The 24983-nt window shown below is 41.6% G+C and overlaps 1 protein-coding gene across 1 annotated transcript in view; it reads right to left on the bottom strand.

Annotated features, from left to right (window-relative positions):
- TPP2 (tripeptidyl peptidase 2) overlaps positions 1-23283 on the bottom strand; it is an 80347-nt gene extending 57064 nt beyond the window's left edge. Inside the window, 10 exon segments of the mRNA XM_048854534.1 lie at positions 2682-2809; positions 3376-3452; positions 5392-5546; positions 7659-7822; positions 8648-8772; positions 10090-10194; positions 10464-10559; positions 11668-11796; positions 22998-23175; positions 23177-23283. Of these exon segments, the coding sequence (XP_048710491.1) occupies positions 2682-2809; positions 3376-3452; positions 5392-5546; positions 7659-7822; positions 8648-8772; positions 10090-10194; positions 10464-10559; positions 11668-11796; positions 22998-23175; positions 23177-23268 (1249 nt within the window). The 5' untranslated portion in view covers positions 23269-23283.
- Between the last annotated feature and the right edge of the window lie 1700 nt (positions 23284-24983).

The raw sequence follows: 24983 nt of genomic DNA, 5'->3' as shown, positions 1-24983 counted from the left end.
ACACACACACAGCAGAACCCCATTTATCTGACCCACCCTTAACCAGCTCTCTGCATTTACCAAAACAACCAGGACTCCAGGGCCAAAAGTGGGCGACCTCTCCTGCGGCCAATAGATGGCATTGCAGCATCACCTTTTCACATTCACTGGTTTATCTGATCTGGCCCCTGTCCCAATTAGACCGGATAAACAGGGTTCTACCATGTATTATATATATATATATATTTAGAAACACATTTATTCAAGTGCAATAGTACACATTCATGTTCCAAGTTCTTAATTGTCTCAGATGACAAATTCCAATGGTCTTGGAAAACAGAATCTTGACAAGACAAACACGGGCAAAGTAAAGCCTGTAAGGTTTCAGAAGTCACATGCTGTAGTAAAATGAGACATGAGAACAAGTGGTACGGAAACAATTTACAACGTCCGTCACAGCATAGCTATATACGTTGTGAGAACAGGTTTCCCCAAAAGAATTATTTTAGGTTAAGTATATTGCATTGACGACCTTCCAGCCAAAGTATAATTGTCTGGGCCTAGCTAATAGTTTTCCTCACTTTAAGCAAGCAACCCTAAATTCATCTAGTTGGAATTTGCTCTCCTGCCCACGTCTGTCCTATAGCCAACCCTTTAGAAAAAAAGATTTCCCCGGAATACCAAGATTGACGTCAGGATTTCGTCACACTGATGTATACAATTTCTGTTACTATTTATGGGATAAACAAAGTTATTTTCACCTGAAGATTTCAAAATACTCAAAAAAAAAAAAATCCATGAGGTAAGGGCTTGTCTTCACTGGAACAGCATGAGTCACTACACTTGAGCTACTCCATTTGACCTAGTCTTAAGTTAGCCTATCTTGACTAAGAGCAAGCACAATGCGAAACACTTGAGCAACAGAGCTGTAGTGCCATAGTGTAATAGTTTCCACACCGGTGGAAGGGACTTTTCCATCAGTGCTGTACAGCCATCTCTCTGAAAAGCAGTGGCCAGGTTGAATGCATAATTCTGCCACTGACCTACCTGTGTCTACACCAAGGGTTAGACTGAACTAGTTACGGCACCCAGGATGTGAAATTTTTCATGGCTCTCAGCAACATAGCTAAATCAATCTAATATTTAGGAATATATCCGGCCTTAGTCTACATTACAAAGTTTTGCCGGCACAGACATATCAGTTATATCCCCAGTGCAGACATAACTATGCTGACAGAAGAGTGCTTTTGTCAGATTAGCTAATGTCATTCAGACAGATGGTGTAGCTAAGCCAGCACAACTCCATGTGTCAGCTTATGCTGCATCGCCACAAGGGGGTTCTGCTGGCATATGCTGTGTAGTGTACACAGAGAAGCCCTAGCTTATGGAAGCAGCACTCAAGCTTCAACCCATATCAATGATGAGCCAACCAGCTTGATTTTAAAGGACCATTAAACCTGAGCTAGAGATTTGTGTAGATGAATGGAAGTTTAGTTGCAGCAACACCCGAGTTATACCTCAAGCTAACTCTGCAGCAAAGACAAGCCAAAAAAAGTTATTCCCATTATGCCGAAGGGCCAACTAAACCTTTCTATGTTCTCTCAAGGTGAGAGTGAGTCACGTGCAGAGCTCTGAACAGAACCCACAAGTTCAACTCCAGACTCCTGCTCCAATTATTCGACATACTAACTTGTCTTTTTAAAAAAAAAACAAAACAAAAACAAAACATGTTTAGTGATAATGATAACATTAATGATCTTAAAATGTGTTACTCTTTTTAGAATGATGTTTTCAGTATTTTCATTGACTACTAGTTTATCAGATGTATCACAGCCAACAGGAAGAACAAGTTTTGATTCCAAGAATAGCTTTTGACAGATGTTACATTGTAGTTGGATGGATTTTTTTTTCAGGAATATCTCTGGACAAATGCCAAATTTTAGATCCAAGTTACAAAGCTGGGATTCATTAGGAAAGGAAAGAGGCAGCATATCAGGGTATCTGACCTAACATTAGAAACAGTGTGTTTTTCCCCAGTCAAAATGTATCTTCTGAGTCTAAGATACTTTGAAAGAGATAAATCGGGATCAAACTTAGCTGTTTCTACAAACTACATTTTACTAATTGCCAGATGATCAATGACGTGAGTGAATGAGTCTTTTTTAAAATACAGACAATTACACTTATGAAGCATTTTAAGGACTAGTTTGACTATTTGTAAGGCTTGCCTTCTACAAGTTTATTAAAAATAAAAAATCAAGACAAATTGCCTGGCAGCCTCATGTATTCTTCTGCACAGTCAGCAGCCAGGTATTATTAGTAGCAAATATTGTCCAATTCCACCCAAAGGAGGACGAAGAGGCTGTTTTTTGTTTACAGTACAAATTTACTACACATTCAGACTAGACAGCAGGCTTCTGAACATTAACAAAAAACAAATCTCAGTTGCCACACATGTACATAAAGAAATACACCAAAAGACATTTAAGACAGTTGCCGCTGGGGACATAAAAAAGATTTTACAATCCTGAAAAATCTTAATTTGTTTGCTTTGATAAATACAAGATATTTATCAAAAAGATAAAAGTTCTTATCTCAATCACTTAAAGTAAGTATATAGCTTAAAAGATCAACTATTTTGATATTTTCTAAACTGTATGGATTTCTCTCTCTTTTTTTTTTTTAAAAAGAGAGCTACTTACCTATTACACTAGATGTAGTTCCACCTGGGCATCCCACGGTAGAAAGGCAAGGACCATTATTCCCTGCACTTGAAACATAGATTACGTTGTGTTTCCATACGGCTTCATTAATTACTTCACAAATTCTCCTAAAATAAATACAGAAAACATATCATTTAAGCAACAAAATATTTTCTCTCCTTTTCAGTATCCAGGATGCAATTCAGGCAATGTTGAAATCAACTGCAAAGCTCCCACTAACTGATGGGGCCAGGATTTCATACCCTACACCTTTGTTTTTGACCATAGTTGAGTAATGTTCAGCCTACTTGCCAGACCTGAAAGGGTGGTCACGGAGTAGAGTACGGGAGTGACCCCTGAACAATGTTAAAAGGAAATTATTTAGAAAGATTAAATTCTATTCTTGAGGAAAGATTCTGTAGCAATCCACACATTGTAAAGGGATTACTATAATTTTTTTTTCCCAGAAAGAGTATTGCAATATACTACAAAATACTGACAATTTCAGTAGGCTCACTTAAATCCACAGACCAAGTTCAGCAATTTGAGATGTAGTGCAGCAGTTTAATATCAATGAATTATTAGTGTCTAGATTATTTACTCCTGTTGACAGTGCCACTACACAAATGCAAAAATTTTTAACACCAGTATTCTTCAGTATTAAACCTGGTTATGGTAAACCTCGTGTACTCACCCAGAATTTGGCCAGTGTGTTGCTTCTCCATAGCTGTAGTTGACAAGATCACACTTGTATTTCATTGCTTCTATCATCTGTTAAAGTTAAAAAAGTTTACCACTAAAAGTCTTACAGATGGCAAACACCACCATTTATATAAGTCAGGGATCGGCAACCTTTGGCATGCGGCCCACCATGGTAAGCCCCTGGCAGGATGGGCCAGTTTGTTTACCTGCCACGTCCACAGCTTTTGCTGATCGCAGGCTCCCACTGGCCGCAGTTCGCCGCTCCAGGCCAATGGGGGCTGCGAGAAGTGGCAGCCAGCACATACGTTGGCCCACGCCGCTTCCCGCAGCCCCCATTGGCCTGGAGCAGCGAACCGCAGCCAGTGGGAGCCTGCGATCGGCAGAAGTTGCGGACGCGGCAGGTAAACAAACTGGCCCGTCCTGCCAGGAGCTTACCATGGCCGGCCAAGTGCCAAAGGTTGCCAACCCCTGATATAAATGAAACCATTATAAGCCTATTTATAACACTGATGAATGAATGTTAAGATTCTGATGAATTTTCATGTTTTTGTTAAAAGGCAGATTTGTTTCATTTCCAGCTTCTCTCAACTACAAATATTTTTCCCTTGTAGCCAATAAATGTTGCACAAAGTCCAAGCTTTGCATAGTTGAACTCTCGTAAGTTATATAGTTAAGAAAATGTGGGAATCATTAGTGTTAGGCCACTGTATGTTGGTAATCAATAGTGCCCAGTCTTCTTTTGCTGTGCAATCTAATCAAAAGCCAATGCAGTGGCCCTTCATTCCAGTGTATCTTCATGTTGGGCATATGGAGGTAGTTCTACAGATCGCTCATGTAATTGTGTATTTTTTTAATTCCTTTTTGGATGGAAAGAGTTTACATCCACCTTTTTTTCTACAGATATCTAATATCTAATTAGAGTTCCGTGAGAGGGCCTGTGCCTTTGTTGCTGAAATGGAATAATGTCCAATTCTCTCTGAACAGTAGTTGTGAAAGTAAGTCCTCTAATTCTTAATGAGATTGTTGGATGCATCTCATTTCTCTCCTGGGTTTGTTTTGTTGTCTAGCGTACCAGTAAGTCCATATATCAATGCTATATATGAAGCAAAGAATGTTAAAATAATACACACTTGTCCCATATGTTAGAATCTTCTTCTCCAGTTTTTCACGGTACCAGACTGAAAAAAATAGTATGCACTTCATACAACACAAAATATATATTGCGTATTAAAAAAAGAATTTGTCTTATGAGAAGCTTGTAAAGTATCCTCTCCTTTCACTAAAAAGAGTCTGGCACCTCAAGACCTGTAAAATACTTCAATGCCATTAACAGTCTGCTAAAAGCGATAGCCTACACAGGATGCCCAAATCAAAGCCACATCATCAAAAATACCCAATTCATTGGACCTATCCCTGAGGTATTTGTGAAGTGGGATACAGAATGTTGGGCTAGACAGATCATTGGACTGTTTTCATAGAATAATTCCTACATCAACTGTGCCATGCGGTATTTTTTTCATGAGATAAATATAATCTTATACCCCAATGCCTGAAACTTCATATCCTCTCATTTTCTAGCTAGTAAAAATGTCCAATTTCACTTTTTTTTGTTTCAATTCTTGCTAAACTTCTCCTTTGATTTTTTCCAAGTGTAGGAAGCAACAACTGATCAAACTGAGTAATGCCCTTTCCTGACAGGCAAGTTATTTTTATGCTTATGTTTTTATGGGTATTTTTTAAGCTATGATTTATAAAAATATTGTCTCCACTTCAGAACGACATAAAAAAATCTGTCAAAGTTACACATTGAACAACTAGTATCATCTGATTTAAGAGTTAAGCTTTTTTGGAGGCAACGTTGATAATAAATTTAGCAATACAGATTTCCACAAATCTCTCAAATTATATTTTACTTTCTCTCCTAGCTATTGAGAAGATATAGTTACACTCACGGTCCTGATGTCAAGCAGCTTAATTTAATTAGCTATTTATTCAGCAAAACACTTACAGCTCTTATTAGGCCAGTGCCAGTTTCCATTGTGCTTAGTCTTGTATCACCAATCTTGATTGCAAGAATCTGAGCTCCAGGAGCCACACCATTTCGTTCTGGCTCTTCTGGAAAATATCCAGCAGCAATACTAGCTACATGTGTCCCATGTGCTCCTGAACAAATTAAACAAAAAGCATATTATTGCATGTACGGAATGTAACACCCTAGTAGAAACCTCAGTTATGCCAATTTAATATGCTATAATTCAATTCATTTTCATTTACTGAGCAATTTATACCATTAAAAAAAGCTTATGCTGAAAGCTAACACCACATGGAATTCAGATTCTTCAGAAGTGTCCTTACTAATTAATTTTGACATCCATATATTCTTTAAATCTTCTGATCATCAATTGTCACTGTCAATGTTGTTTGCACCTTTCACTGCTGATTTTAGAAAGCAAGCAATTATAAAATTAAATATACATGATATTTATATAAACTGCACAAAACTGGGATAAGAGTGGGTGGAGCTGTAATTATAGTGGTGCAATTATTTCAAAGGAAATTTGTATAGATAGCCTTCATTATGCCTTGGCAAATCAAAGCAATGGCTAAATTTGTCTAAGTTTTATATATATATAAACATATACACACACAGATATTTTTATTTAGAAGCTGCCCTCCATTGGTAACCATTCTTTAATCATGCAAGCTGCAGGGGAAAGCAATTAAATTTAGTCACTCTCTATTTAAAGTCATGTTGAAGCAATTAAGTTTAATAGCCTGATTCTCTTCTCCCTCATACCAGTGAGACTCAGGAATAATTCCACTGAAGTCAATCATGTTTACTTGTAAGAAGCCAGCATTAGCAAGAAGAGTATCAGGACTGCAGTGCATAGAACACAAGCAGGAAACCATCTACTCATTTATTTTAGCTATTTCTATGCCTCTTAGGGGGATTATTGTGGGGCACCTTTGATAATGATCTATGCATTTATACCATACTCACAAATGTGGCATTTATCTGCCTGATCAGAAAGCTGTACCTCACAAAAGGTAGAACTATGCATTTAAGAAAAGATATGTAGCTGCTGGTGCATTAACTGCAGCTTTCAGTATTTTGATTAGCCATTTTATAAAATTCAAAGTAAGATACCTCACCAGCAATAGTTTAAAAAAACATTTATAATTCATTAAAAATTATCAAAAATGACAAGAGCATATGTCATAAATATAAAGGGAAGGGTAACCACCTTTAAATCCCTCCTGGCCAGAGGAAAAAACCCTTTCACCTGTAAAGGGTTAAGAAGCTCAAGATAACCTCGCTGGCACCTGACCAAAATGACCAATGAGGAGACAAGATACTTTCAAAGCTGGGGGGGGAGAACCAAAGGGTTCTCTCTGTCTGTGTGTTTCTTTTGCCGGGACCAGAGCAGGAATACAGGTCAGAACTCCTGTAAAGGGCTAATAAGCAATCTAATTAGAGATGCGTTAGATTCTGTTTTGTTTAAATGGCTGATAAAATAAGTTGTGCTGAATGGAATGTATATTCCTGTTTTTGTGTCTTTTTGTAACTTAAGGTTTTGCCTAGAGGGATTCTCTAGGTTTTGAATCTGATTACCCTGTAAGGTATTTACCATCCTGATTTTACAGAGGTGATGCTTTTACTTTTTCTTCAATTAAAATTCTTCTTTCAAGAACCTGATTGCTTTTTCATTGTTCTGAAGATCCAAGGGTTTGGGTCTGTGTTCACCTATGCAAATTGGTGAGGATTTTTAATCAAGCCTTCCCCAGGAAATGGGGTGTAAGGTTTGGGAGGATTTTGGGGGGAAAGACGTTTCCAAGCGGGCTCTTTCCCTGTTATATATTTGTTAGACGCTTGGTGGTGGCAGCAATAAAGTCCAGGGGCAAAAGGTAAAATAGTTTGTACCTTGGGCAAGTTTTAACCTAAGCTGGTAAAAATAAGCTTCGGGGGTTTTTCATGCAGGTCCCCACCTGTACCCTAGACAGCATACATTTTGAAATTAATTTTACAAAGCCTCAATCTGATTTAAGCAATTATTTTTAACCAACATTTTAATCACCTTAATTTAAATTGCTTCCCCTCCACACAGTGCAATCCAATGTGGAAATTTAATCAGTTACACAGAAACACTTACATTTTGACTCAAATGCACTGTGAAATGAAACCTACTTTATTTTATGAAAGAGTGGCATCACTTCTTGCTTTCTTGTTGAGATACTTAACTTAGATTTCATTTGCAATTGATTAAAACAAATTACCTCCACTGGTCACAATAGAAAGCAGGTTCCCCTCATCATAAACATTCACAGAGTAATTCAACATTTCTGTCATGCCAAAAGATCCATATTCTTGTTTCTCTTTGTAGGTTCCCAACACAGTGCACTTAGTGAAGTCGCCACATTCACTTGTATCAATACAGGTTCTGTTGATACAGAAGAGTATAAAATAACCCAGATCAATCTATAGTAAGAACCCCTAACTTGTTCCTTCCCATATAAAATGACCACAGTTTGTAGACTGCTCTAAAATTGTCTAGTTTTTTGTAAGTGATAATGGTCAAAATTTTCAAACCCAAATACCAAAAGTAGGGCTCCTAAATCAATACACACAGGCTATAAGAGTAGCTTGATTGTGGGAAGGTGCTACAACCTATTGACTTCAATGAGATTTGTGGTTACTTAGCAACTCAAGGGGAAGAAAAATGTTTAAAAAAAAAAGACGCCACTTTCATTCAAATGCCTTAACATTGATTTAAAAGTCAAACTTTAGGCACACATTTTAGAACTCTGGCCACTGTACACAGCTTTATGTATTTAACGACTTCATGTAAAATTTACTATCCACAAAGAAAAATGTGACTTCAGAAATTTCAAGTTACAACACTAGCTAATAACTACTGGCAAAATGTTTGAATACTTGGCTAAATCATGACAAAAATACTAGACACAAGACTCTCTGCTAGATCCCCCCTCAGCCTTCAACAGGACGCTGCATGGGTTCAGGAGTCTGCAAGAAAAGTCCTGATGCAGGATCAGGACCTACATTCCTAAAACTGAAATCCTGCTAAATGTAGAAATGCTTTTTACAACATCTTTTCAGTAAAAACTTCATTACATAAATGCTTTTACAAGGTGATCATCAATAACTACTACTATTTTACAGCAACGCAGAATACAGTTTGAACCAGTGCTTTAAAGCATGCAAAAATTCAAGCATTTTAGTTAGAATCAAAAGCAAAAGAGTTTACCTCCAGGTCTCACCATCATGCCATACTAAGCAATCATATACAGGACCAGGATCATTGTATTTTTTCTCCAAAGAATTCAACAGTTCTACTTGACTCTGAAATTCTTCCTTCATTAATTTAGTTGCCTTAAAAAAAAAAAAGATTCAAAATACATTGTTATTTTCATACTTTTAGCAACACACACAGAGGCAAGTTGTGCAACAAACTGCTTTCCTATTAAAAAAATCCATATGACCTGATCTGTCTAGAAAAGTTCCTAACATGTTTATGTATAATGTGCTACCTAAGCATTAAAAAAAACATAAGAAACATCAAGTTACGCATGTGTCATGATTTTCAGATATTGTTGTGGAGATTCTTTTTAGTTTCCTATGCAGAAGTGGTTAAGTACTGTAGAGTTTATAGAAAAATGCTGGTATCAATTTATAGATTAAACAAAATAATCTCTAACCAAATAGATATTTATGACCTTTGAACAAGGATACCCTTATCTATTTAAGCTACTTTTTATGTAAGCAATGTTAAGATAGAAACTATACATATATTCTAACATATACATTTAAAAACTAGAGTTCTGTCTGTATATATAATGTCTTGGCTGGGTGCCAGAATAGAACAGAAATGAAAAGAGGAGGTAGGAATGATTAGCAATAACTATTTCCTATATTTTACAGAAATCCAAGATGTGTGGGCACAACCCACAAACCCAGTGAACAACCGGTAAGCCTCCTTCAAGACCTACCAGCCTTTGTAGTATCTTACAGATTTAGAAAAAAATTGAAACATGGAAGATGCTACATGACTTGATACACTCCTTAAGAAGTAAAATGCCCATCATGGAAGGTACAAACAAGTAACATTTGAAAATTTAAGATGTGTGGTCTTCAACAATGGCTACCAATGCTTCTGCTAATGAATACAATGTAAGTATTTTATCCTAGGTCCTTTATTCATAATATTTCTGATTCCTGTATTCTTAAGACACAGTGGCCTGAAGACTGATGGAATCAGAATACATCGGAATTAATATGCAGACGACTCAAGTGCCTTAAAGGGCTGATGGCACTTAGCTTTATTGCCCTTTCCTTCAACTGAGATGATAGAGAATTTAAATGAAAGCTACATTAACATTTAGAATTTATTTTAAGTTGGAACTGTAACAGATCACTGACAGCGGACAGACAATATTATTTAAAGAGAATGGAACCTTTTCACTAAAAAGTGAAAGGAATTTGATAAAATGAAGATAATATTCAAGATCAAATAAGCGTTCACGTACGCATTCTATATCCTGACTTCAGGATATAGAACAAGATGCATTGACATTCACTCAATTTGTCTGTTAAAATAACCTTGTCTCTCTAATCATCAAATAGAGCTTTTTTAAAGTCTCTGAGCAAGCGATTTCTATATAAAAAGTTGTTTAAAAAACTAATACAAACTTGTGAGGGAGAGCTGTGAACTGCATCAAACTCATCTAGTTTCCTACAAGCTTCTGCTAGTAGAAGCCTGTGAACAGGATCCCATTGTTTTTCCTTGCGTTCTTTCTGTAATACAAAAAGAAATTCCTCAATACATTAATTTGCGTAAGAGGCACTTGTATCTTTTATGAGCACTACATCTTTTAAATCATTTGGCAATCCTGATTTGGGACATGATAACTATAGCACAAACAAAAACCTTGTTATATCAGCAAAGCATTAAAAGAAAAATCTGCACTATAGGAATTTACAAGCCATAGTTTTCTAACAAAACCAAAAAAGCAGAGTTAAAATATCATAATATGAATACAAAATGGAAGTAAAAAATAAATTACCTGAATCCTCTCCTTAAGAGCTTTTGGATAGAAATCATAGCCATTTTTTATGCCAATGTGATACTTGCCTGAAGGATTTACCCAATTTGTTGGAATCTAGAAAGCAGATAAAATTCAGAAATAGAAACATTTCTTGCTCTCGACAGGCACTGCACACTAAATGTTGAAGTGTTCTATATAAAACAAATACATGGCTAAGCAGATTTGTAACGGTTTCAGTTTGTAAAGGTCATTGGTTCAAGTCCAGACTTGGAGAACAGTAAATACCAACTTCTGCGGGATGAGGTAACTGTATCAATCCAGTTCCTAGTGAAATGACATTACAACACCCGGCACTATATAGTCGGGAGTATCAAAGGGCCAGATATGATAAATGTATGGAGAATGAGTTGATCTCTCTATCTCTAAGAAACACTGCCTAAGCAGATGTTTTTTTTGTTTGTTTTTAAATAAAACAGGTCTGCTTACCATGGCAAGTGGTAGTAAACAGCACAAGGAAAAAATTCAACTTAATCTTCTGTTGCTGTTTGACTCTTAAAGGTGAATCAAGCTCACTGGCCCTATAGCTAGAAGATCATGAGGGTAGAGGCCAACAGCCTCACACAGTAGGGGAAAGCTAACGGGACAAGGATTCCATGTACAATCACGAAAAGACAAAGCACAGGAAGCTCCAAGGGGTTGACAGAATCAGATAGTTTCAACCCCTCCTACTAACTGCCCCTCTACAAGGCTATCAATGTGGCAGCAACAGTCCCAGACATGTAAGATCATCATTAAGATTTACCATCTCAACCAGCTGCCTTCCACAAAACCATTTTCAGACCTCCCAGATGCTGTTAACATTGAGGCAATGGGATGGCTGTAAACAGATTCCCCCTCCGTTCCACCCCCGCCCCTCCAAGACTCCTCAGTCACCTGCTGGGGCAGATCATATTCTGTCTTAATTATATCAATTTTTAATATGATGGTTCTTCCTGCATTTTACACAGTTTTACCCCAAAGAACTTACAATCTAAATAGATAAACCAGAAAAAGGATGGGGGAAGGGATATAACATACAAGAAGAGTATACAATGTTCACAATCTGTAGGATTTCACTAGAAGGGGATAATTTACGCAGACAGAAAAGGAAGAGGAGAGGTGCCATTAAATTTGACACCAGAAAAAAAAAAAAAACCGACAGCAACAATACAGAAATGCTTACCTTCAGAGTTCTTCCTGAAAGACCTATAATTTCTCCATCTTTGGGTTCTACTATGGTAGACGTGTTTACATCACCACTACCTGTTGTATCAATTATATCAATTATTTTAGGTTTCCCATCAGTTGTAGTCTGAAAACATAAGAAAATGATTATTTGAGATAAATGTGGCTGTCAGAGCTGCATTTTTAAAACAAATACTCAAAAAACTATACAAACCAGGAACTTATAAATTTATATAATAATTAAAAAACACACACTACCCCAGCATTGAGGAGCCCCTGCCATTTCATTACCCACCTCCCCACCCCCACCCAAAACAGTTTTATATTATTTTTAACGTTATCATAATGGCATGGGAATGCCACTATAGTTAAGGTTGCATCATGACATCTGTTTAAAGATGGACTAAGTCCTCTAAAATCAACAGGTTTAGGGGAAGTTTATACTACAAAATTAAGTTGACCTAAATTACTTTGATGTACAGCCACTGCAGTAATTAAATTGCTTTTGCGCGTCCCCACTATGTTCCTTGTATTGGCGGTGTGTGCCATCACTACTAGCACTTGCATCGATGCAAAGAGCAGTGCACCATGGGTAGCTATCCTCCTGTCCAACTTGCCACCATCTGGCACAGGGTGTTATAGGAAGGGCTTCCACCGCCTCATCTGGGTAAACGAGTCACGCAGGGGTGACTGGGAACATGATTTCAATGTCTCGTGATGTAGTTTTCTCCGTCCCATAATTTTATCTGCATCCCATAACGTTTTGTGCCTCTTTTCAAAAGCCCTGCAAACCATGCGTCTTCTGTCTGTGTGAGAGGCATGGATACTGTACAGCTCTCCCCTACTGCAATGAGCATTGTCAGCACACGATGCCTGATCCTGCAGTATTTGCAGAGCCCCAAGAGGAGGCAAGGGGAACATGAAGATTCCTTGGAAGCTAGATTGCTGAGAGACATAGAAAGAAACAATTCAAAGTTGTTGGTGGCATTCATGGAGCAGCTGCAGACCGCACAGTGCTGATTCTGAGCCCAAGAAATAAGCATTGATTGGTGGGATCGCATCATTATGCGGGTACAGGATGACAAGCAGTGGCTGCAGAACTTTTGGATGCACAAAGCCATATTCCTGGATGCATGCGTGGAGCTTGCCACAGCCATTAAGCACAGCAACACCAAAATAAGATCTGCACAGACAGTGGAGAAACGAGCGGCAATCGCTATGTGGAAGCTTGTAATACCAGATTGCTATTAATCAGTTGAAAATTAGTTTGGAGTTGGGAAATCCACCTTGGGGTTGCTGTAATGCAAACGTGCAGGCCATTAAATCACATCCTGCTACTGTGACTCTCGGCAATGTGCAGGACATAGTGGATGGTTCTGCAACAATGGAGGTCCTGAACTGAAGCGGGGTGATGTATGCCATTTCTCTCTCTATTTTGGCCATCGGACCACCATGCCACAGAGTGCATCAACAGAAAGGGCTACTTTTCTATGGTATTGCAAGTGCTGATGAATCACCAGGGACATTTTGCCAACATCAACGGGGGTTGGTCAAGGAACATGCATGACGCATGCATCTTTAAGAACATAGGCCTGTTCAGAAAGCTGCAAGCAGCGACTCTCTTTCCAGAGCAGAGGATTGCCATTGGGGATGTTGAAATGTCAACAGTGATCCTGAGAGACCCAGTCTGCCCCTTACTCCCGGGACTCATGAATCCGTACACCAGCCACCTCGACAGCAGCAAGAAGTGTTTCAGCTACAAGTTCAACAGGTGCAGAATGACAACTGAACATGCCTTTGGCCATTTGAAAGAACACTGGCGCTGCTTATTCATGAGATTAGTCCTCAGTTAAAAAAAAATCCCAATGATTACAGCTGCCTGCTGTGTGCTTTATAATATCTGTGAAACAAAGGGGGGGGGGGAGTTTTCCACCTCAGTGGAGGCAGAATGGGTTTCTGCTGATTTTGAGCAGCCACATACGAGGACATAAGAGCTCAATGGGAGCTATTTGGCTCCGGGAAGCTTTGAAAGACCATTTTAATAGCGAGTCACGGTAACGAGTGTTGCTGTAGTGTGCTCTGCTTGGCATTGTTTTTTTGCATCCTAATATGAAGCTGTGTGTATTAACAGAACATTGCAAATGCACCGATTGCTATTATCTGTGAATGTCAGCCCCAGCCAGCGTATATTGAGAATAAAGATGAATTAAGTTTCCATAGATAGGCTTTTATTCCAAACCCATGTTAACACATATTTATAACTGAATGAAACTTTATAAATATGGGGAAAGAACCTTTGAAGGGGAAAGAACAGTCATTTCCATTTCTCAACACATACACCAACCGTGTCTCTCAGGTCAGCGTATGTGTGGCTGCCTGTTCTCTCCCCCTGGGTGGAGTGGTAGGGGGTAGTGCAGCGGCCCTGGATGCCAAGAGGAATGGGATGGGTCCCGTACGGAGGTCCCAGAATGCAGTTCTCTATGGGCTGCAGACGGAGACAAGCATGAGTCTGCTGAACATGAAGATCAACAGGAGTCTCCAGCATGTCTGCCACTTGAGAAATGTTAGCATCTCCTGCAGCATGTCCCGGCAAGAATGACATTTTAATGTAGATGCTTATAGAGTTAGGTCGACATAAGCTCTCCTTTTCCTGTGCTTTTCTTCTCTTCACTTTATCTTTGTCCATTCTGTCCACCAGGGTGATTCTCCAAGACTAGTGCTTGGTATCTGAAGCACCAGAGGCTTGCCAGATCTCTTGGAACAGGTCATCCGACATCCTCTTCCTTATCCTCCTTAAATGGCTGAGCCGCTCCACTGGTGTGGACAGAAAGACCCTCAAGGCCACATTTCCATCTGCAAAAGATATAATAGTACCTATGTGCATTGTGAGTGTATTCACAAGGTAAATGGAAACTTGGTATACTGAACTCACTCCCCTTAATCCACACAAGTTGCAAGCGCTACATTCTCACTTCTTGAGATTCATAGAGCACGGCAGCAGAGTCAGCCAAGGTGAATAGGGCCTAGGGGAGAGTTGGGACAATAAGAAGGGGATAGCTCAAGGGCATGAGTATATGAATACAGGACAACTGAATTGAATGCAGGCACCATTTTCCAGAGGTGGTGATGATTTTAGCTGATATTTCACTCCTGAAAGGGAATAGCTCCTGCAGGTGTCCAGCTGCACACTGGTCCGTATGCTTCTAGCCTTTGTGCTGCAATGGTACTTGCTGAAGTAATTGCTGAGTGGCATGGGAAAGTGTCCTACTGCGGCAGAAGTAGTAAGGCATCACTCCCCAGAAACTTTTGGCAGAGGATTGCAAACTACCTTCAGGAAAGTCTCCTTGATAGCTCTATGAAGGATTCATGGGATATCCTGGTGCATCTCTGTTCTGCAGTGCCCCCCACCTAACTGTATAGGGGAATGAGAAGTAGATAGCAACTCTACCTCTACTAGCATAAGTAAAAAGAGTAAATGAACAGATGTGTCCTTGCAATATCAACGAAAACTCCATATTTACCAGAGATTCCTTCTCCATGCATTAGGCTCACCCATGCTGGACTGTAGGGACTGGCTCGACTGTCCAGAAATCAAAAACAGGTCTTGACTTGCTGTGCCACTTGTTCCCCTAGTCACCTGTTCCCCATATTTCTCCTTCTCTTTGTCACTGTTGATAGTGGAGGCCTGTGACTGCCGCTCTCCCAAAGCATCCACAGGACTTTTGGGGGTAGTGGTGGAGTCTCTGGCGAGGAGGGCATGCAGCTCTTCGTAAAAACAGCTGCAGCTCTGAACTAGAGCAACTGTTAGCCCCCCTTGCCTTCTGATACGCCTGCTGCAGATCTTTGGCTTTCACGCAGCACTCTCTCAGGGATCTTCTCTTCCATGCCCCAAGCGATCTGCTTGTAGATATCAACATTTATACGGCTCAATCAGAGCTGTCCCCGCACACCCTCTTCTCTTCACAGACCTCGGAGATCCATGACCTCTTCCATACTCCAGGAAGGAGCTCGTCTTCAGCATGTAGCTGGCACAATCAGCTGGGCAGTCAATAGGTGAGCTCTCCATGCCAAGCACACAGGAAATGGAATCGAAAAATTCACAGGATTTAGAGGAGAGGGGAGTATACCTGTGTACCTGGTCACTGGGCAGCAGAGCTCAAAACAGTGACCAGAGCAGTCAAGGTGAGGCATTGCGAGACACCTCTTAGAGCCTATGAAAGACAACGTAAGTAATGCAGTGTCTACACTGACACTGCGTCGACCTAACTCTGCCTCTTGCGGAGGGGGAGTTAAGTTGGCATAGCAGGCAAGTTACACTGATAGGAGTGACATTTTCATGTAGATGCTTATAGAGTTAGGTCGACATAAGCTGCCTTGCATCAACCTAACTGTGTAGTGTACACTAGGACTTCATCAGATTTCTTTGAAATTTAGTCTGCCCTAGGAAGGTGCAGGATAGCTCCAGTGACCCAAATTTTGAGTAATTTGAACCAGGGGTTCCAGAGATATAAGCCCCCAAAAAACAGCAATTAAAAAAAACAAAAACATTTCTAGGTGGGGTTGAAGATGTGGTTAAAATAGTCTCAGCATCTGTCAAGTTTTATTCAAAGTAGTGCATGGCACCCACTAAATCTTAGTGGGGCCCAAATGGAGAACAGTATGTAGGAAAATGTACTGTTTTATAGTGTGGGTATGCCAATATAGAAAAAATGGCTACAGAGTTTCTATTCCTGCCATTTTATATGCTTTAAAGCTCAAATCTTATAAGTGCTCTAAAAACCTAAATGGTTACTCGGATAGTTTTGAAATTTGGTGAGCCTCATTGGGCACAAGGTGACATTAGTGGTCCAAATGGGTCATTTGACTGAGAGGTTCCAGAACTATATTTCCCGCCATCCCCACCAAAGACAGTTTTCTTCTGCTGCCTAGTATTGTTAAGCTGAGCAGTACTAATGACTGGATCAATTACAGACCTCTCCATTCCATCAACATAACTAAGGATAAGTTAATCACAAGTGCCACCAAACGGACTTCTGAATGGAGTGAATGGAAGTTGCTGCAATTTGAGAGTCATGGGTAACAATTTCATTTTGGGGAGAATGCAATCGAAGTATTGGGGTCGAGGGTGGAATTAGACATGTAAACACTTCCTGGGAGAGGAGCGGTGACAGGGGAAGAGGGGTTTGGGATTGCAGTGAGGGGAGGGTTATGGGAAGGGTGGATGGAAGTATGGCACTTCACCAGCTCTGCCCGTGCACTCCACCCAGGAATCCAACAGTTGCTGAAATGTACAAGCTCTTCACCTCCTTTTACAACCCATCCACCCACAAAATCCCATCTAACTCTATTAAAGGACAAAAAGGAAAAAAAAAAGCTTGTACATTTCAGCAGCTGTGGGATTGGCAGTGTAAAGGCATGTTAACATAGCATACTGGGGCACTGCTGAAAGAGGACAGAGTTAAGATTGCATGGGCAAGCTAAACTCTGCATTTCCTGGTTTTTAGAAGTTTGAGATTTGCTCAGTTCAGTTCTGCAAGGGGCCAGCATATCACCATATAACCTTAACTCTGCATTAATACAACTATGGATTTATGCTGAAATGACAGCAACATGTGTTTATTTTGTCAGCCTTGTATAAAACAATTACCCGATTTCTGGAAAAGGACTTACGGTGCAAAAGCCTTAAAAAAAAAGTTAGTTACACTAGTAATGCTCAGAGTCCCAAATTCAGTGCAGAATCACATATACTTATTTCCCAATTACTCAAACACCACCACTTGCATTTTCTAAGGAGGAAATATCAGTCTGTCCCTCATTAACAACCCCCTCCACACCACTTACAAAAAAATGACAAACTTACAGCTCCCCCAAATCATACAGAAGAGTGAAACAGACTAGGATATGTTATTTTCATACTACTGCTCCTGCCAAGTCCTACAATAGCATAGGCATGATCCTTGAGAACATATACAGAGAAAGGACAGGAAGGAGAAAGAGGGAGCAGAAACAAAGCAGTGAGGAAGTGGGTTATACTGGTTGCTTAGTGACAGCACACAGTTCAATACCAAGCTTGGTTTTTTCCACTGGTTCCAGAAGAAATTGGGAGTACCACCATTCTGTCTTCTGTTATCTTAAACCAAGTTATTTCGAACAAAGACTCTTTCATAAAGCACTAACACCTGTATTGTTATACAAATACTATGGAAGGAGTGTATTTTTTTCAGGTGGGTGGGAAGATTGACTGGTTGGGAAGAGCGTATCTTAACTTACTTAGAATTCATCTCAAGCTAAATGAAGAAACAGTATTATTGGGTTTAGAAGGTCACCACATTCAGCCCTCCTCAATAAGGAGAGTTCTTGCATTGCCTGCTGTTAAGGAAAACATAAAGAAAGTTGTTCCCTAAAAATTTAAAGGCAAGAATATAATATCTATGCCCACAATCCTGCAATGTGAAGCTCGTGATGAATACCCTTTCACTTCAATAGCACTCCGAATGGGCACAGGGTTCCCCACTATGAATCCAGTTGAAGTATCTGAGAGTCTGGGTACTTAAATTAATTCACAATCCCTTTGTAGCTGCCAAACAAACATGAAGTTGGCCATGCATTTATCATGCCTCAAAAGAGTAAGATTCAATATTTATGCCGCTTGCATAGAAATGCATATTTCAGAGTGACTCAGGTTAATGAAAATCCATGAAAAGAATAGGCAGGATATTGACTCGTCTGACAGATAAGCAGGACTGTTTTGAAGAGGTGTAATGAGGAATTGCTCCAAATACTGAAGCTAATAGCAATGACATTGACTCTGTACATAGGAATTCATGTTCAATTGCTGAAGTCTGGAAGATTATAAAAATGTTTACTGAACTGCAATTACGTAATAGCAAAAATGTGTTCCAAAAGAGTTATGAGTAGGCTTTAGCAGCACCATTTTCTAGCATTTGTGAATGATCCCTATAGGTACAAGTTCCCACCTACAACAGAAGAACCAACAGTTACTCTTGAATAGGTAGAAGAGTTTTATGCTGGAAACAGATTTCCACCTATAGCAAATCAACTGGAAACCAAGTCAAGTTTTCCAGTGAATACTAAAAACGTAAAGGTTATTCACTGATGGAATCGTTAAAGAACGTTCTGGAAAAAAAACAAGGATAAGAATATTGTTATGCAAAACAAAGCACACCGGATCTTTTATAGGAGTGAATGCAAACAAGCCGTATTTATTGAAAATACAACAGTTAGCATATGCTTTTCAGTCATACACATCATGCGCACAGTCCTGCCAGTTAATGTTTTTATAGTTACCAGTCTGTTGTAGCTTGAGTCAATCTAATAGCCAGTTAGACTGAACACGAGTGAGGAACTGGGTTCTGTCGGTCGCGATCCAATGTGAGGTTTTGCAGGACTGAACCCAGAGTTCCATGGCAAAACACCCCATCTTTATAGTTGTAAATTCCCTTTTGAATCATTAGTCCTTAAGTGGTGTTAATCTTGGAGTTTTCTGCTGTTATCATTTGATGGTTATTGTCCGGCTTCCCATCGTTATCTCCTATTTGTTGTCTCGCCTTCGGGTGTGCCTGCCTCACCTCTGAGGTCCTCAATGCTGCTAACATGTTTAGCATCAGATACAATGGATGTTTTCTGATTGTCTCCTGGTGTTTCCAAGTTTCTCACTTTTTCTTGACCATCTGGACATTTGTGATGGCTTTCACACCTTATCTTTTCCTGATGCATGCATTCCTCATTCACACAAACAATCTCTCACAGAGAAGACAGCAGTATTTTATATTCAGCAGAATACATTGTAAATTAAAGTTCACTAAATCTTGTGGTCAAAACAGTTTACATTGTGGCTCAGGCCTTTAACTTTCCTTTAACCTAATTAACATAAAAAGAAAAGGAGTACTTGTGGCACCTTAGAGACTAACCGATTTATTTGAGCATAAGCTTTTGTGAGCTACAGCTCACTTCATCCGATGAAGTGAGCTGTAGTTCACGAAAGCTTGAGCTCAAATAAATTGGTTAGTCTCTAAGGTGCCACAAGTACTCCTTTTCTTTTTGCGAATACAGACTAACACGGCTGCTACTCTGAAACCTAATTAACATAGACACAATACAAGATCCTGTCTTTTACTCACTAAACCTTAAAACAAAGAGATGTATATTTAATTAGAGTGCCTGATTTGTAATACATACAGGAAACCATAGTAGACATTATAACTTATCCTAAAACAAAACGGTGCCCATAATCAGTCATAAGGATTGTTCTGGTCTGTCCCTGCCTTAACGTCAGTACAGACCCTGGCAGTCTGTCAGATGCATTCCTACCAATGTCCCAGAGGGTCATTCTTAAAATGAAATCAAGACATACATTAGTACCTCTATTCTTGTAGTACAATTATAAAATCCTCCTCCTACAATATAAGCCATGCTTATTCCCTCCAGAACAGGGAGTTATGTTGCAACAGACAGCCAGTACAAGAATTTGAGTAGCAATCGTCTTGTGGCACTTGGGGAAAGCTTCACCTGCCAGGAGGAATGTGTAACCCACACTTACAGTGTGACTCTCTGACCTCTAGTTGAGAAATGACAGTATTTATGAGAAAGTAGAATTTTTACACTAATAGATCTGGGTCTTTCAGCTCAGGCAGCAAAGGCTCAGAGTTTCAAATCCAGAAGCCCTGAGTTCAAGCCCCACTGCCCATGACCCAGCTAGGGGATTCATGCTACTTTCATGCTCAAGTAATGTCTCAAGTATTAACTACCTATGCATTCTTCTGCTGGAATCAACTGAGCATTTTCTTTGAATGCACTAGGAAAAAGAAAAGTTAGAAACTACAAGGCAACAGCTGGGGCTTCAGAACTAGCTTTTAAATGAAGGATTTTAATTCTGAAAGCAATTTCAGTGAGTCTGAATTATAAGACTCAGTGGTAACTGGCTTTTTTAAAAATGGATTGCAATTATATTTTAAATACTGCATTATAAAATTTATATTGAGGTGATAATGTTTGGGAATTCATGTGTGTAAAACAAAGTTTCCCAAATTTGGTCTATGTTATTTTAATGAAGTTATAAATAACTTTTCAGCGTAAGAGAAATAATTTTGCTGCATGATGACAAAGATTTCTATGCCATTTTGGATTTGTAAGAGAAAACAAAAATACAATTTTATTATTTAATATTTTGTTCTTTGCCTACAGCAGTTAGGTTATTTTATTTGAATTTTATCAATCAGCAGTGGCATTGAAGAGTTTATAAAAACATTTATAGTGTTGTTCATTTTATATTTTAATCTAAAATTGCAACAGCTCAAATCTTCAAGTTAAGTTGAGGCTTGATAAAACTGTTTTAAATCTATTATTTTTAACTCGACCAATATAACTGGTTTAAATGAGTCTATGAATGGGGGTGGTGGTGTTATGTAGGTAGTTATAGGTTTAAAAAAAAAAAAAAAAAACACAACCTGGACTGGCTAGGTTCTTGTCAATCCATCAGGCATTTTGTTACACAGTAAGTCAATACAAACTGATTGCTCTCGCCAAATATAATTACTTTGGAAAAACCAGTATATTTATGTTGTGACAATTAAACCCTGGGTTATTTTACAGCACCTGAAAGTGTTCAGGTCACTTTACAAAACAAATTATAAACTCTTTGGAGCAGAGACTGTGTCTTTTTTATCGAACTTGAAACATAACAAGACAAGTAAAGGTAACAAACAATACACAGAGAATGGGGTGGGGAACAAGTTTATGGAGTTACCCAATTTAAGCATCTGTACATCTTGAGGTCTCACTCAATTAAGTGTTTTGTTTTTTATTATTGAGCACATGAAAAATCATGACAGAAGTGTGTACTAATGAGGAATTTGAATGAGGATAGTGACTTGGTGGATATCAGTGGAACAGGTAATATATTCCATACATAGGGGTAGAATGTGGGGGGGAACCCCAACATTGTCATGGGAGCATCAGACTAACAGGGCACCAAAACTAGCATCAGCAGCAGGAGTGGAAGGCATCATGATGAGACAAGGTCAGGGTGGTAGGCAGTGCTATATAGCACCCTCAAGGAAAAGACAAGAAGTTTGCACTCAGTGCAGTGAAGAAGGGGAGCCAATGGAGAATTAAAGGTGGAAGAGAGAAGGATATTGTCAGATCAAGTAGTGAAAAAATTAGTGGTCTCATTTTGGGTGGATAGGAGTGGAAGGAAAGAGGAGAATGTGGATATCAGAGGGCTCGTCTTTATTCAAACAGCTGTGCAGATTTGAGCTAGCTGGCATGATGCTGCCCACCATCCCTCACAAGCGTCTTTAATGACTTGATGCCAAATCTCGGACTCTCTGCTCAACCTTGACTTCTCACTGTTTTTAACACTTATCTTGTCATCACTGGGCTTTCTAGTGCTCCACCTGCTCTGGTCATTCTTTCAGTGTCTTGTTGTGGGGTCCTCTTCTCTGCCCACCTTTCCATGGAGTTTCCAAAGTCTTGCATCTTTGGCCCCCTCCTCTTCCTACTTTATACCTCTTCAGTGATCATATCTGCTCACATGGCTTCAGCAACCATGTTTACGTGGATAACTCAAATCTCTCTTTCCAATCCTGACCCAGCTCTCAGTCCAATCTTACATCTCAGCCTGTCTCCATGGCATCTTCTTGATAGCACACCATCAAATTAACACATGGGCAAAACGATCTTATCCTTTCTCCTAAACCCTTTGTCATCACCAAAAGCACCAATCTCCATGTTATGAGATTTGCCTGGGCTACTCCAACCTCCTCCTACCTAAAGCCACAGAGAGGCTCATGTTTTGAATGAACTGAGGCTAAGGGCATCTTCCTTGACCATCATTCTCGCCATTTAATCCCTCTGAATTCCACCACTATGGAGGTGGGATAGGGGAGGCAAAGTTCAGGCTCCTCGTTCTCACCTTCAAGGCCCTTCAGAGCTCTTCATCTCCTTATTCGGGTCACGTCTCTTTCCTCTTATCCACGTTTGCCGCGCAAGTTCAAGACCACCCCTTCCCCCAGCTCTGGGGCCAGTGAGGCGCCGGTAGCCTGCAGCTGCTTCTCACCCCGACCCCTCCAGCCTACACGAGCCGCCAAGCCCGGAGTCCAGCTAGTCCCTGCGCCGCCTCGCTGCCCCAACCTCCTCCGCCCAGCGCCGTCCCCGGCCCGCCCCGGGCTCCTCCGCCCCGCTCCTTTACAACGCCCCGCCCGGGAACCGCTCAGCCCGACCGTCCCTCCCCCGCGGAGAGGCGACCGGCACAAGGCCCAGGAGCTCCCCGCGCGGGCGGTGACCCAGCGCCGCGGCCCCGCCGGGTACCTGCATGCCGGGCGCGCCGGGATCCACGCCGGTGTCCAGCACGGCCAGCAGCACCCCGCGCCCGTCGTACTCCGGGTAGCGGCCGAGGAAGGAGGCGGCGCCCGTCTCTTTCTTGGGCAAGAGCCCGTGGAAGGGGAACGGCTCGTCCGCGGCGGCCGCCATGATGGCAGCAGGGGACAGAGCGCCGCCGGGGACCCACCAAGCGACTGGCGGACAGCGGCTGAGGGGCGGGAAGGCGCACGCGTCCACCCAGCCAATCACCGGCCCGCATGCCCGCGCCTTCTAGAGCGCCACGGCGCATGGGCTATACCAGCCAATAGGACGGCGAGACGCAATTACGCGCGCGCCGGAGCTGCGGTGGGGGGGGTGAATGCGTCTAACTAGCCAATAAGGCAACAGGACACGCGGCTTGACGCGCCGGAACTCGAGTTCCGGTTGGTTCCGTAAGCCGAATCGGCCAGGCTTAAAGAAACAGGCACCTATTTCCTTCTCTCTCCCGCCCCGCCGGTCATTATCCCAGCCGTTCCTGCTGTGCGGCCCCTTTAATGGCCCTCCAGGGAGAAGACTCCACGGGCCTGGTTCCGGGCCCCTCAGGCTGCGCTGCCAGCCTTACAGGCGGGCCCCTGCTCAGGCCGGGGCGGCCACGGCGAGCCCGTTGCAGTCGCGGGGAGGGGGAGGGCGAGGCCCCGGCCCCGGCCCCGGCCCCGGCCCCGGCCCCGGCCCCGAGAAGCGCAGGGGCTGGGCTGGGCTGAGCAAGGACGCGCCCGCTGCAGCCGGCACAGTCCTGACAGAAGAGCGCCCGCGGGAGCCAGCGCCCGGCACGCGTTCCGAAAGGGTGCGTGCAGAACACAGCTGGTGCCGGGCCCCTTGCCCTGTGCCCAGCGGCCGCGGGCCTCGGTGCCGCTCTCCATGCACAGCACACAACCCCTGCACGCAGGTAGTTAAGTCCAAAGCAACAAAGTGGCGGATGAAATTCAGTGTTGATAAATGCAAAAGTAAGCCACGCTGGAAAACACAGTCCCAAGAATATAAACATAACAGTGGGGGTCTATAGTCGCTGTGACCGCTCAAGGAAGAGATCTTGGGGTAATTGTGGATAGTTCTCTGAAAACATCTGCACAGTGTGCAGTGGCAGCAAAAACCCTAGCAGCTTGTTAGGAACTGTTAAGAAAGGGATAGATAATAAGAGAAAATATCATAATGCCACTGTATAAATCCACCGTACGCCCAGACCTTGAAAACTGCATGCATCTCAAAAATATATATATTAGGATTCGAAAAGGTACAGAGGAGGGCGACAAATATGATTAAGCGTCTGGAACAGCTTCCACATGAGGAGAGATTAAAAAGACTAGAATTTTTCACCTTGGAAAAGAGATGACTAAGGGGGGATATGATACAGATCTATAAAATCCCGAATGGTGTGGAGAAAGTGAATAAGGAAGTGTTATTTACTCCTTCACATAACACAAGAACAAGGGGTCACCAGTGATGAGCTGCCAAAATCTTAACAACGGGTTCCCACCTCATCCCACGAGAGGGTCGTTGCCCACTCCCGCCCCCTGGGACTCCTGCCCCATCCAACCCCCCGCATTCCTCGATGCCCCCCCAGGACCCCTGCCCCATCCACCCCCCTCCCCGTCCCCTGACTGCCCACAGAACCAGGCAGGAGGGTCTCCTGGGCCACCGTAGTGGGTGCCCACCCCACCTCTAAGAGCCAGAGGCACCTGCCAGGGGGCAAGGTGGGGAGTCCCGGTGGTGCTTCCTTGGGGCAGCTCCCAGGAAGCATCTGGCAGGTCCCTCTGGCTCCTAGGGGCGGGGAGCGTAGCTGGGGGGGAGCAGAGGGAGCTGCCGCTCCCCACACTGATCACATCAAAAGTGGAGCCTTAGGCGCAGACAACCGGTTCTAAAAATGCTTCTAAATTTAACTGGCCAAAAGTGGCGCCTTAGGCACCGACTCCATGGGTGCTCCAGCCCTGGAGCACC

Source organism: Caretta caretta, chromosome 1 (assembly GCF_965140235.1).
Source record: "Caretta caretta isolate rCarCar2 chromosome 1, rCarCar1.hap1, whole genome shotgun sequence".
Classification (NCBI taxonomy): Eukaryota; Metazoa; Chordata; order Testudines; family Cheloniidae; genus Caretta; species Caretta caretta.
Note: the sequence above shows the minus strand (reverse complement) of the source record. Positions and strands in the feature narration are given on the sequence as shown.